This window comes from Mastomys coucha, unplaced genomic scaffold, assembly GCF_008632895.1.
Source record: "Mastomys coucha isolate ucsf_1 unplaced genomic scaffold, UCSF_Mcou_1 pScaffold21, whole genome shotgun sequence".
NCBI lineage: Eukaryota > Metazoa > Chordata > Mammalia > Rodentia > Muridae > Mastomys > Mastomys coucha.
Window position 1 is genome coordinate 108404585 of NW_022196904.1, and position 13529 is coordinate 108418113.

The following is a 13529-nucleotide window of genomic DNA, read 5'->3' on the forward strand; positions in this document are numbered from 1 at the left end:
TGATCCACTATCATCTCATTATTTAATATAACCTCTAGAAATCATAATTAGTAGGGAAAGTATCTGATACCTCCAGTGTACCGGCCCCAATGTAAAGATGTGTGTAATTCTAGGAACCATTGTAGTGGTGGAGGGCACAAAGAAGTAGTAGGACCAGTCTCCCCTTTGAAAGTCTTCAACCTCCTCCCCACAATTACATGTTCCCGGGGTAACTGTTTAGACCAGAATGGAAACACATTACATAGAATAAATGCAAGGGTCAATGTATTCAAGTCATCAGCTCTCAGGACAAGAGACAATTTGAAAGAATCATGGGATTTGCCCTTTTCCGCCCACTAATAGGACAACTCTACCCAGGAGTTATCGATATGCACTGCACTTCTAGGGCTGTTCACACGATTCACAGAGGGATCTATTTCTACTGAAGCATGGATATGAACCACTGCCAGGGGGACAAGAGGGAAGAACTGTGAGGCCAGGTGCCCAGCTGGCCTCTCAGAACCGCAGAGCCAGGAAGACAGGCAGGAAGAACATGGGCCAGGACAACAGGAACCCTAAAACACAAGAGACATGAGTTAAACATTGAGCTTTGATGACATTTAGCAGCCAATACCAACTGGCCTCCTTGTCACTTGCTGCAATAGAACCAGAAGGCAGCATAGTTCTAGATTTGGTTGGGACAACAACTGCTTTTTCCATTCTCTTCTGGGCACATAGAAGGGAGTCTTCTCAGCCTTCTTTGCAGAGAGGAGATAGCACGAGTCTAGATGGTGTCAACAAAATAAGGATGGAAATCATAAACTTCACTTGTTGGATAGTAATAAAAGCTCCCAGCATGTTCTCTCATTTGCCAAATATCCCTGATCTGACTCACAAAATACAGTGATGTTACCAGGAATTACCAGAGGGTAGGAGGAGTATGAGTTTCTAAGGACTAGATCAGAACTGTATCCTCTAGCACAAAGGCATAGTGGATTTAGGGTTATTGGCTATAATTGGTACATCACTTATAGTGACTAAATAATGAAGAGGCAGAAAGAAAGGATTGAAATTCACTAACTCTGAGGTTTGACAATGTAGATTAGAATCTCAGGTCTGCAGTTACCTTGGTAGACAAGGACAAAACATTACAGTTCTTTTTTGCCCAAATTTCCTCATATAGAAAATGTAACTATTAACATTACCTATTGATATCTCAGGTTTCATAAGGTTTAAATAAATCAGTTAATATCAAGCATTTAGTATAGCCATTGTGGACTTGGAACTGTAGCTCAGTGGCAGCCTGCTTGCATGGCAAACCTGTGGTCTTAGGTTCAATCTCCAATACCACAATAAAATAAAGTATAAAATATGTGCCTAGATTATGGTAAGCATTGTGCAAGTGTTAGTTTTGAAAACTAGACTTTGGTATCTAGGGTGTGTGTGTGTGTGTGTGTGTGTGTGTGTGTGTGTGTGTGTGTGTTCTGCATACTCTTATATGTTCAGTGTTAAGGAGGGGGAAATATTGGATGGCAGTTGTTTTGTATAAGCATGTCAACACCCTTTGACACCACTAGCAAATACAGCATCTCCCCACCCCGAACAATTCAGAGTAATTTGGTGATATCCTAGAGAGTGGGGAGGAGAAAGCATGATCTTCAGAAACACAAATGTTTTTACAATGAGACATAGGTGAATGATCAGTTAATGCTGAAACATTCGAAGTGAATCCTAGTGATGGCAAACTATGAGAGCCACAGAGCCCTCTTGTGGCAGCTTGCTCCTTCATGTTAGATTCATTCCCTCCACTTCTACAAGGTGCCAACATCTGCAGCCCACTGCAGAAGAGAGACAGCTCAGCAGGCTGGGAAGTCACTGTTCTGATCACTGCGCTAAGCTGAAGGAGTGATGGAAATGGAGGAGACCTAAGGTTGCTTACTCCAAGGCACTTTTGTTCTGTGCTCTGTGCACATCACACAATGAGTTTTAGTTTTCTGGATATCTTCAGAAGTTTCCACTGAACTGTTCTTGTCTAGGAAATATTTAGATTGCCCCAGAGTTGAGGTCTGGAACATGAAGAGAACATTTTCCTGTCATGTTCACTAATATCTGTCTATCAGAGGATAGAAAAAAATATGTTTTCCATCTTGTCCAAAATACATTCTTCAATGTCTCTGGCCTTAAATTCCAAGTTACTAATCAAAGCCCCATTCAGATATCTGTGCCATCTGAACTCTCTTGACCACTTCTGGTATGGTTAATTAGGCCACCATGCACTCCTGTTCTCTCTACCTGTTTGTCACTTAGCATCATATGCCCCTGTCTCATTTATTTAGTCAGCTGTTGTTGCCTCTGCCTGTTCAGCTCCATTCACCCCATACTTCCTGATCCAGAGACATTTTCTCTCTAGATCAAATATTTTCTCTAACAGTTCTGATCCATGATCTCTTCCTGCTTTGATCATTAAACCATCAAACATTGTTCGGGCATATGGCCATCCAAAACAGAGATTCTATTTCCAAGGTTCCTTTACAGCCAGGTGTGGCCACATAGCTAGACAATAAGCAATGAGATATAAATGGAGGTGTTTGGTGCCAACTACCAATATGTTCCATAACACTCATCATCTTCATTCACGTTCCCCTGTCCTGAACTCTGGATACTAAATCAGACCATTAAAATGATGACCTTACCTGGAAGAGCAAGCTGGAAGGAGCTTGAATCTTTGATTGATCTTTCGATCATGGGTTCATTTACACATAAGATTTCACTTACGTCTTAGAGGAATAAACTTCTGTCTAATTTAAGACTTTATTACTTACGTCTGTAGCGTCTATCCCATCACCCATCTTTTATTGCTAATTAAACCATTTGGTTTTGGTTTCATTTATTATTTATTTCTTATCCTGGAACACAAGCTCTCTGAGGGAAGGCACCTGCTCTGTCTTGATCAGCATCGTATTATCAGTTACTAGAGCAGTGCCTGGCACACAGTCTCATTTGGGAAACACTTGCTGTTAAGCAACTGACTGCACGGCAAGATTATAGAACCACTCTTGGGTTAGCCTCATTTCACTAAGCCATGTTCCCCAACAGGGCCTGATACATTGAAGGGGATGCAAAGATGTCCACAGGGTGACAGGACAGAAGGGAAGAGACTTGGCAGGGCTGTGAGAAAAGCATAGGGAAGCCAGGTACCTGTAGTGTGAGGAATCCCGTTCGAGGCATTAGAAGTCGGAGCACCTGTGGGCAAGAGCAGCAGGTGAAGGTCTCCTTGGTCATGCTCTGATGGCTGCTGTCAGGGAGCCATAGCTGCTCCCAATCCTCCTGGGTCCCAATCACCGGCCCCCACAAGCAATCCTCACTGGGAGGCTCTGGCAGGCACATAGCTAAGCACATTCTGTCTAATTTTCCTAGTGGATCTGTTAAGAAACTACCGCCATCTCCCACTTGCCAGTGGGAAGAGAGAGGCTCAGTGATGTTGAGGAACTTACTATGTTGATTTCAGACAGTAACAAGAGCTGGAATTCCAGCCCCAGATGGTGTGGCTACTTCCTATTGTCAACTAGAGGTGCCTAGGAGGTGGTAAAGCACAGCTCCAGGTGTGTGTGTGTGTGTGTGTGTGTGTGTGTGAGGGGGAGGATTTTCCAGAGAAGATCAACTAAAGGAGTCAAAAACTTTCCTGAATGTGTATAGTGCTATTCTATAGCCTAGGAGCCTTGTGGGGTTAAAAGCAGGAAGTGTGAAAGCTCCATATGACTCACTCTTCTCTCTCCCTCCTCAACCCCTCCCTTTTTTTTCAAGACAGGGTTTCTCTGTGTAGCCCTGGCTGTCCTGGAACTCACTCTGTAGACCAGGCTGGCCTCAAACTCAGAAATCCACCTGTCTCTGCCTCCCAAGTGTTGGGATTAAAGACATGCGCCACCACTGCCCGGCTTACTTCTCCCTTCTTCTTTCTGGTTGCAAAAAATTGAACAGCTCTATTCTGCCTCACCTTTCTTCTGTGACATTCTGCCTGACCAGAGGCCCATAGATTTGGAAGCAAGCCACTGTGGACTGAAACCTCTGAAACCATGAGCCAAAAATAGAATTTCCCTCTTTTAAGTCAATTCCTCAGCTACCCAGTCACAGAAATAGAGAGCTAACAAAACCTGTGGGCTTCTTTCCAAGGTGGATGCCCATAATACCCCCTCCTCAAATTGTCCTGTAACATCACATAAGGCTCTAAGTTGAGAGCTCGATAAGGGGACAGGACCACTCAAGGCAGAACCTTCAGCTCAGCTTGTTCATCACAGAGGTAGAGCAGGAGAAGGGCTACCTCCTGAGTGCCTGGAGCAGCCAAGCTGACGATAACTCATAAAGCTGTTTAGCACAGAGTGAAAGTGAAAATGTTATTTTTTGACTAGAATTGTTATTATTTGACTGCATGTTACTTTCTTCGAGCAGAAAGTTCTTTCTTTTTTGGTAGGAGGGACTCGTGACTCTTCCATTCAGGTGGCAATAAAAACCACGACAGCACTGTAGTCACTTGTGTAAGATAGATGAAGACTTACAGAGTCTTCATAGTTGTGTAGCTACCCCTCTATCCTATCTCCAGAGGCCATAACTACATTTTGGAAAGCACAGTCACCCTAAAGGACCCTGTATAAGCTGTGGGGAAAGGCAGTGATTGCCAATCATAAGCAAGTGATCTTAGATAAACCTATTAATCTCTCTGAGCCTTGCATTTTAACCAATCAAATGGAGACAGATTAAGTATTCTGATGAATGCAAGAGTTACACATAGTTTCTAACACTTAGGCGCTACCATAAATGCCAAAATAGTCCCACTCGTAGAAAGACACATTCATCAGTGATGGGTGAACCAAGAAAGCAGAATAACCCAGGGCTGCTGACCCTGGTAACTCTGAGCATCTAAGGTTAATTAATAACACTTGGCTAGCCATCCTTCCACCAAGTCTCACCCACTTACTTCTCTTAGTGATGGGTCCTAAATCCAGAACCCGACTGTAGTCGATGGCTGGTCCACTACTGCGAAGTTGACTTGTAGAACAAGACTGTAGAGACATAGAACTCTTGTTACATCAAAATGTAAACACCTGCTCCCTATGTACAGCATGTCATGGATATGGATATCTGTGCACCTGTGTCCTAAGCACTTGGGTATCCCATCATATGGCCTTCTTTTTGATGGTATGGTTTCTGTTAACTGAGAAGTCACACTCACACCTTAACACACCTAAGTTTGAATCTCATCTCTATCCTCTCTTATATAACTGGGACAAATGTCTTTGTCTACTATAATCAAATAGTTCATGTCTGATTTTCTTTAGTCAATTACTCATACATTCATTTATTCACTTATGCATACAAGCATGTAAGAAGGTCAAGGGTTAATACCAGCTGTCTTTCTCTATTGCTGCCCACCTTACTTTTTGATACATGGTCTCTCAGTAATCCTAGAGCTTATCATTTTGGTTAGGGTGGTGATACAGTGAGTCCCCCAAATCCTCCTGTCTCTGCACTCCTAGACTTGGGTTACAGACACATGCCACAGTCCTAGTTTTCACATGTGTTCTGGGTACCCAAGCTCAGGTCCTGTGTTTGCATAGCAGGCATTTTACCACAGAACTCTGCATACCTGGTTTCATATATTAAAATGAACCATAATAGCAGCAACATATAGACATATCGAAAATGCCCAAGGAACATCAGCCATTCAAAACAGTGTCCAGTAGGGGTGAATGCATGGCACCAGAGTCGGATGGCGAACATCTCAAATCTGGTACTCTAGCTCTGTGTGGGGCTATGAGTTAGGAGCTTCTCTGAGCCCTGGTTTCTTTATCTGCATAGTGAGGCTTCACTTGGTCATTGGGAGAGCTCAATTAGATAAAGATCTGAGAGCTTTAGTGCCGTGCCTGACAGAGAGGGGACCGAAAAGGCCACAGGCTCACAGACATGCCTCATCTGAAAGCCTAAGGTCCATAAGTTTTCAGCATATGGGAGTTTCTCGGATTTGGCAATATCCACAGTCTTTACAAGTTACTCATTTATAATATGAGAATCTGCAACCCAAATATTCCAAAATCTGAAACTTTTTGAGCTTCATCATGGCCCTCAAAAACTTTAAGACTTTGGAACATTTTTGGATTTGAAATCTCTGAGTCAATGATGGTTAACCTGTAATATCATAATCATTCATAATAGATTGTTATGCTAAGGAAAGCTTATCTTCCTTCTAAAGAGACAACAATTACTCATAAGCTGGCTTTGGGATATTCAAAGCCTGCACAGTATTCTTCACCTGCTTCTCTTATATTCATCTACCTACCCACCAGTCTTTCCACCTCTTCAAGGATCCATCCATCCTTCCATCCACCCATCCATCCACCCATCCATCCTTCCATCCATCCATCCATCTATCCAGCCAATTTTCTTCATTCTTCCTTTCTTTCTTCCCCTATCTCTCCCTCCCTCCTTCCCTTCCTCCTTCCTTCCTTTCTTCCTTTCTTCCTTTCATCAGCAAACCAAATAGATGTATGTAGACAGCCGACTAGGCACCAATCCAAAGAGACACTCACTGGTTGACACTGTTCAGTAGTGGAGTCACACAGGTAAACCTCACAATGCAGGAAAACTAGGTCATAATTTCCAGCAAACATGAACATCTGCACTGAAAATCTGCTTTCTGAGGACACACCATTCTCCTGAACATTGATGGTGGAATCACGTTGGTTTGGGCATCTAGTTAAATGAAAAGGTCAAAGGTGTAACTTCTAAGCAAACGCTGGAGAATATTAAAGATCTCTCTTCCCCAGGCTCCTCAATAAGCTTGTATGGTTTAAATTTTGGGGTGCACAGTTTCTGGGATGCATCCCCATTTAATTCAGAGCTGGTTAATCATTCTTGTTGCCCCTCCATGGTCCAGTTTTTTTCCACATTATTTTTTAAAAATTTTATGTATTACTGAAAATTACATATATATATATATACATATATATATATATATATATATATATATATATATATACATACACACATAATGAAGTGTGATCATGCCCTCCATTTCCTCCCAGTTCCTCCATGTATCCCTTGACTATAAGCAGAGGTAATCACATCCGTTTCACATTACTAATATGAGTACTCAGTGGGGCTGCTGTGAACATTTCCTTATAACAATGCTTGGCATACAATTGAGCTCAATGACAAGTATTACCAAGAACCATTAATATGATTTGAATTGTGACCTCTAGGTAGGCATTTCCTTTGTTTTTATCATTAAATGATATCTAATCATATCCTGTCCTATAATGTGTATAATATCATGTTCACTTTAATCAATGTAAATATCTATATAATGGTCCATTATTACTTAATTGTGCTGTTTTAACAGTAAACTTTATGGAAAAAAATTATCAAGAACACTGAAAAGGAAAATGATTGGTATTTCTTTACTCAACTCATCCAATTTGTTTTAATACTTTAGGCTAAAATATCAGGAATAACATTCCATGATCAAACAGGATGCTTACAATATGCAACACCAAATTATTTCCGAATGGAGTGAAAAAATTTACCCCTCTTCTAATACTGGCTAGTATTTTCCCCAAAGCTTAGTTATGACAAAAACAAACAAATCCTAGAGTCTCCTGATACCTGTTCCTGATGATGAAGTACTTCACAGGGTCATTCCTGTCTTCTGAAGGGGTGGCATAGCAGTTGGTCAGCAACAGTTTGAACGTGGAGGTGTCCCCTCTACTCAAAAGGGCACCTACATAGAGTTTAGCCTCCACTGGAAGCAACACTTCGGTTCCTTCATAAGGGTTTGTGTAGCTCTGGTCTTGGAAAAGGGCCATCTTGACACTGAACACTCCTGCTCCACCCACATCAAAATTCAGGGAACTGAGACAAGGAAAAGAACAAGAGTGGAAACATCAGGCTTTGACCAGAACAGGCAAATAAACCAAGCCTTGTGGTAGTATCAAGTTACAGGTGGAAAAGATGCATCTCTGGTCTTTAAATAAACTGGTTGATAATCCATTGAAACAGAGCACTTATTGGCATCTAAGCCCTGGACATGACAGGCAGTTGAGCCTGTCTCTAGGATTTGCACCCATCTCACCCCGTGTGACAGGTACATTAAGCTCTTACTCAAGGAACAAGGGTTAGTACACAGCACCATCTTATCACCTGGGCAACAGGGCTTGAGGTCAGCTCCTACAGGTTCACTATTTTTAGTCTTGCATCTCTTCCCTCCACCCAGCTAAGTCCAGTTTGAACCAGATAAACCGCTTTCATTTTTATATTTACGAACATGGGCTCCAAGACACTCCTGGAGACATTTGAACTTTGGCATTTTTACATGTCTTATCCTGCAATTAAGAGCCCAGGAGGCAATTGGAAGATGGATTTCTGGATGACAGTTTAGAAAAATCCCCTGGCAATTCCAGGACTATGTAAAACCCAGGTCAGTAAGTTTCATTCCAGGCAGAGGTGCAGCGAGAAACAGATGCAAACAGAAGCCTGGATCCCATCATACCCAAACAGTTGTTTTGGTCTATTTCTGCTGAGGATAGGTGCTGTTTCTTCAAAGGTAGACTGGGCTTAAATCCCAAGCCTGCATTGTCCCTTTCTGATCTGTCCCTTTCTGATCTCTACTCCTCAGAGGTTAAGTCTCAGACCCATGTCCACTGACTCAAAGCACCCTGAGCTTCTTCTACATTCCATTGTCTGATTATCGATTAAGATATGATTAGTTTCCTGCTGCCCTTCTTCTCAAGGTGAATAGACAGTGCCTGGAGTTTTTGTTTCCTGAGCACATCTTAAGCACTTGTCCAAAGTACAGCACTATCTCATAGTGAGTGTCTTCACTATTCACAAGTGCCTTGATCATGCTGGATGCTCTTAAGCTATAATTCAGAAATGAATAACTTAGGGAATGGAAGCTCTTGAAGCAAGTTGGTAACACTGTGTGGACATCATAGCTTGTATGTGTGTGATCAGTGTCAGAGCTATAAGGCAAAGATCAGAGGTCAAGACAATACCTTACAATGGGCTGGAGTGCAGTTTGGAGGCTGATGTTCATGTCCAGGGGATAAGCACACTGGAAGTTGACATTGACGAGGAAATCCCTGATAATGAAGTCAGTGCCCAAGAAGAGAGTGTTTCTGTAGATGGCGTGGGTCCCATTGTTCTTCGGCACAAAACAAAAACAAAACAAAAAAAAACATATGTATTTATTATGCAGATGTGTGTAGGTATATCTTAAACTCAGATCTGTCTGGTTATACAGTCAGTGTTCCTAGCCATGGTCCTCCATTGAATTCTGGCCTCCAGGGAGTAAGGCTTTCTCTTCTGCCTATCATGTTAGACCAGAGTATGGGAAACCCAAAGTAAACACTAGAAAATGAATGACTGATCCTGTGGAAGAGCTGGGGGGTGATGTTCTTGCTCATCCCTCACTGCTCTTAAGATCATCATAATCAGAACCAACTTTATAAAGCTCAAGTGTTAAAGCCAGCCTAAGCTCTTTAACATGGACCAGGGTATGTAAATTCACATAGCCCTAGAGACCCAAAGAGGATAAGACATTTACCTAAGATCTCACAGCTAGGAAGATGCCCTCATTCACACAGATCCTATCCTCTAGTAGCGATGGTGTGAATAGCACTTACCTCCAGTATGTTTCCACAGTCATTAGCCACAACAGGGCTGGTCATGGATACCCAGTTGTTGGGCTCATCTTTCATGGTACCTTTGCAGTTCCGGTCATTCAGGAAGGCAAGGATCTCCTCCTTGAAACCCATACCTCTCAGCAAACACTTGTCCAATTTCACCTTGACCTCATCATCTCCACAGTCCAGAAGAGGCTGCAAACTCTGAGTGTCTAGCAGGCCAAGAGTGAGATCAGTGGAGTGGACAGGGGACTAGAAACAATGAGGGGCATCTACATTCTCTGCCTTGCAGCACATCCATCACGCCCATAAAGTTGCTGAATAGACTAGATGAGATCTGGGACCCCATAGAAATCACACTCAGACTGATAAAGAGGCCTCTGGTTCAAGCGTCTGAGGTACAGGTGTCGCTTAGCTACTGTTGGAAAAACAAATGGTCCTCCTGTATTCCAGACTAAACCAAAACCAGATGCCCATACCACAGCCACTTGTTGATACAGTATTCCAGCAGCTGACCTGGAAGCTTGGTCTGGCCCCACCCTCTCTCCTTCTTGCAAACCCACTGGCTTCATAATAAGTGGCTCAAATAATTCTCAAGATTTCCCCAATGTCTGTCCTACGGCCCCTGACTCTGGTCCCTGCCTTTTTCTGACCCCCAAGGCTCATTCCTCTTGCCCTGCCTACTCATCCCTAAGGAGCTGCTCACCAGAAACATGGAGATCCTGCCTACAGACACAGGACCAGCTGTTATTTTGGAATACACATTCCTCCTCAGGACGACAAGTAATCTCACACTTCTTTGGTGCAGTGGAGGGGTCTAGAGGGAAGGAATGGAGAGAAAGGATTAGGATGCAGAGCAGGATGGGTCTGAGTCTTCCCAAGCCAAGGTTCTCACTAGGTTAGAGTCTTTCTAAACATATGAGGTACTTGCCAGAAGAGCCACAGCCACAACTCATATTTCCTAACTCCCAAACCCAGCAGAGGGAGTAACATCCCTGAACCGCCAGGCAAGCCAAGCACTATGCTAACTACAGTCCATGCTTTGGTTCATTTGACCTCTGTGGTAGAAAAAATGTGTGACAGGGCAGAATGACCTTAAGTCCATGGTTGCCAGCATTATAGAGCCTGGGTTTAAGTCCCAGCTCTTCTCATTCCAGCTCTGTGATAAAAGGACAGCTGTGTGACCTTTCTGTGTTCCAGACCCTAATAGGAATAATTACATGGATCCTATTTCATGGACCAAGTACGGAGTTTGGGTGCACTGGTATGATTAAAGCTGAATGGTAGCAGGCACACTGTAGGCAGTGTGAGCTTTACCCTTTGTTTCAGATCAGAAAGCAGGTTCTAAGAAGAGTACAATTTGAGATAAGTAAAATTTGAATGAGCTTGGATTCTTCATATTGTGTGTGTATGTCTGTGTGTTTCTATGTGTGTGTCTGTATGTGTCTATGTGTGTGTCAGTGTGTCTCTCTGTGTGTGCCTGTGTGTTTGTTTCTATGTGTGTGTCAGTGTGTCTCTGTGTGTCTCTGTGTGTGTGCCTGTTTGTTTGTGTCTACGTGTGTCTATGTGTGTGCGTGTGTCTGTGCTCTATATAGTATGTGTAGTGTGAGCACTTATGTATCCACAGAGGCTAGAGGAGGATGTCAAGTGTCCTGCTCAGTCAATCTTCACCTTATTCCCTTAATACAGGGTCTCTCATTGAACCTAGGTCCAGGGTCCTGTCTCTGGTCCCCACAATCTTGGGGTAGCAGACATATTTGGCCATGTTCAGCTTTTTACATAACAGGTGCTGGGGATTTAAACTCATGTACCCATGCTTTCACAGCAAGCACTTTTACCCGATGAGCCTTCTAACTAGCCAAATATTATGCAATATTCATTTACAAGCCAGGCTCTCTCACACTCAAATCTAAGTTTCAGGCTTGTACCTGGCAGGTCTCAAATTACATTTCCATGTACATCCCATGGTGGTGCCCAGTGGTGGCTGCTTTGTTCAGTCTCCTCCTGACTGTCTCTTCTGGCTCCATTGAGTCCTGGGCACGAAAGCTCACCATTCCCTGCAGCTGCTGCTTACCTGTGCAGTATCTCAGACTGCATTCAGGAGTACCCTGTAGCTTGTACACGTGATATTCTCCTGTTTCTCCTGAACAGGCCTTCACCTGGACCTCGGAACTCCAGAAGCAACAATTTTCATTCCAGTTAGCACAGGCTGTGTGGCTGACAATGCCCTCTCCAGGCAAGGGGTGAGATCCACTCAGCCACATGGGGGCAGAGGTGTGGCACCGGTTCACATCCACACAGGTCTCTGGCATCTTCACTCCTCCATCACCCACAAAACGGTACCAGCCCTGCAGGCCACTGTCACACTCCTCTGATAATTCCTTGTTCTCTGTGCTTCTAGTGGGATCATTCAGGATGGTGTAATTCTGGCAGGGGTCAAAGCAGACACTTGGAGAGTTGGGGACTCCACAGTCCAATTCTGGATTGGAACTGTTCCTGGGGCTTCCATAACCTGAGAAGAACAGAGAGTGTGTGGGTTTATTGAACAACTCCACAGCCCTGGGGTTCTTATCCTTTCCCCATTTTGCTTTGAATGTCCTAATGATCCCAATGAGGTCAATAGGTACACATTGCAGTAATTAATACCAAACTTTGTCACTCAGGAAGCAGACTGATCAGTAGCAAGGACATCCAGGCCACTACCTTGCACAACCCCCACTGCCCCACCCAATGTTACAAAGAGCTTCTCTGTGGGCCACTAACAAGACACCATATGTGTGTCCTGCTCAACCATTGTTAGTCTTGCTCATAAATGTAATACAAGTCTCTCTGAGAAAATTCTTAGTCATTAGTAAAGTGAATTCAGCAGAAATAAATATTGGCATGTTGCTTAATTTGGCAAAAATAAAAGTCAAGATAAATGTCTTGAGATAGAAGTTGTCCTAATTTGGACTCATCTCTAGAAGAGATCACAAATGTGTTGTATAGCCCTTAGAATTTTCCCATGCATGTGTGAACACACACATAAACATACATACACACATGCAGAGAGAGAGAGAGAGAGAGAGAGAGAGAGAGAGAGAAAGAGAGAGAGAGAGAGAGAGAGAGAGAGAGAGAGAGAGAGAGAGAGAGAGAAAACATGCAGTTTTTCAACATATTAAAAATCAGCATTGTTCCCTATCAGTAAGTAACATTACAGGTCAGCATCTACAGATGCATCATGTCAGTCATTCCCAAGCTTAGTGTTATTGGTATATTATTGGCTGAGTTATTCATTATAGTGCAGGTGTCTTCAAAATAGAATCAAAGAACACTGGCCTCTACCCACCCAAGGCAGAGGCTGCTTCTGAAGACTCCAAGCATCTTGAATGGTTTCTGAAAGCCAAAATTATCTTCACTGAAAACCACTCACCTAATCGGACCGCTTCTGTTTTTGGGGAGGGTGAGCTATTATGTGTGAAGAGGCAGAGAAATGATGAAGGGGATGATCAGATGCTGACCTGCAAAGGTGATTATGCTCTCGGGGGATTTTTTTTTCAGAGATTCGCTTTAAAAATTAGTTTTGTGAAGGGGTCTGAAGAGATAGCTCAGTTAGTACAGTGCTTTATAAGCATGAAGATAGGAGTTTGAGCATGGCGAACTCGCTTTTAAAAGCTGGGCACAGTGGTATGCATTTCTAATCCTAGTGCTGGGGAGGTGGGAATAGAAAGGTCCATGGGGGCTCACCAACCAGCCAACCTAGCCTACACTGAAACTGAGAAACCCTGTCTTATAAAGCAAAGTGGATGGCACTGGAGGAATGGCAGAATGGCATCTGAGATTGTTCTCTGGACTCCACATTCGCGTTCTCTCTCTCTCTCTCTCTCTCTCTCTCTC

At 43.3% G+C, this 13529-nt stretch overlaps 1 protein-coding gene across 2 annotated transcripts in view; it reads right to left on the reverse strand.

Annotated features, from left to right (window-relative positions):
- Nucleotides 1–242: 242 nt before the first annotated feature.
- The window catches only part of Gp2 (glycoprotein 2), a 15634-nt gene continuing 2347 nt past the window's right edge, over nucleotides 243–13529 (reverse strand). Inside the window, exons 3-11 of one of the 2 annotated variants that reach the window (XM_031384594.1) lie at nucleotides 11728–12165; nucleotides 10360–10470; nucleotides 9654–9865; nucleotides 9024–9172; nucleotides 7636–7881; nucleotides 6561–6723; nucleotides 4952–5036; nucleotides 3178–3222; nucleotides 243–554 (exon numbers count right to left, since the gene is read on the reverse strand). In XM_031384594.1, the coding sequence (XP_031240454.1) occupies nucleotides 496–554; nucleotides 3178–3222; nucleotides 4952–5036; nucleotides 6561–6723; nucleotides 7636–7881; nucleotides 9024–9172; nucleotides 9654–9865; nucleotides 10360–10470; nucleotides 11728–12165 (1508 nt within the window). In that variant the 3' untranslated portion in view covers nucleotides 243–495. The remainder of the gene's footprint in view (nucleotides 555–3177; nucleotides 3223–4951; nucleotides 5037–6560; nucleotides 6724–7635; nucleotides 7882–9023; nucleotides 9173–9653; nucleotides 9866–10359; nucleotides 10471–11727; nucleotides 12166–13529) is intronic. The other variant, XM_031384593.1, reaches the window with a different exon arrangement.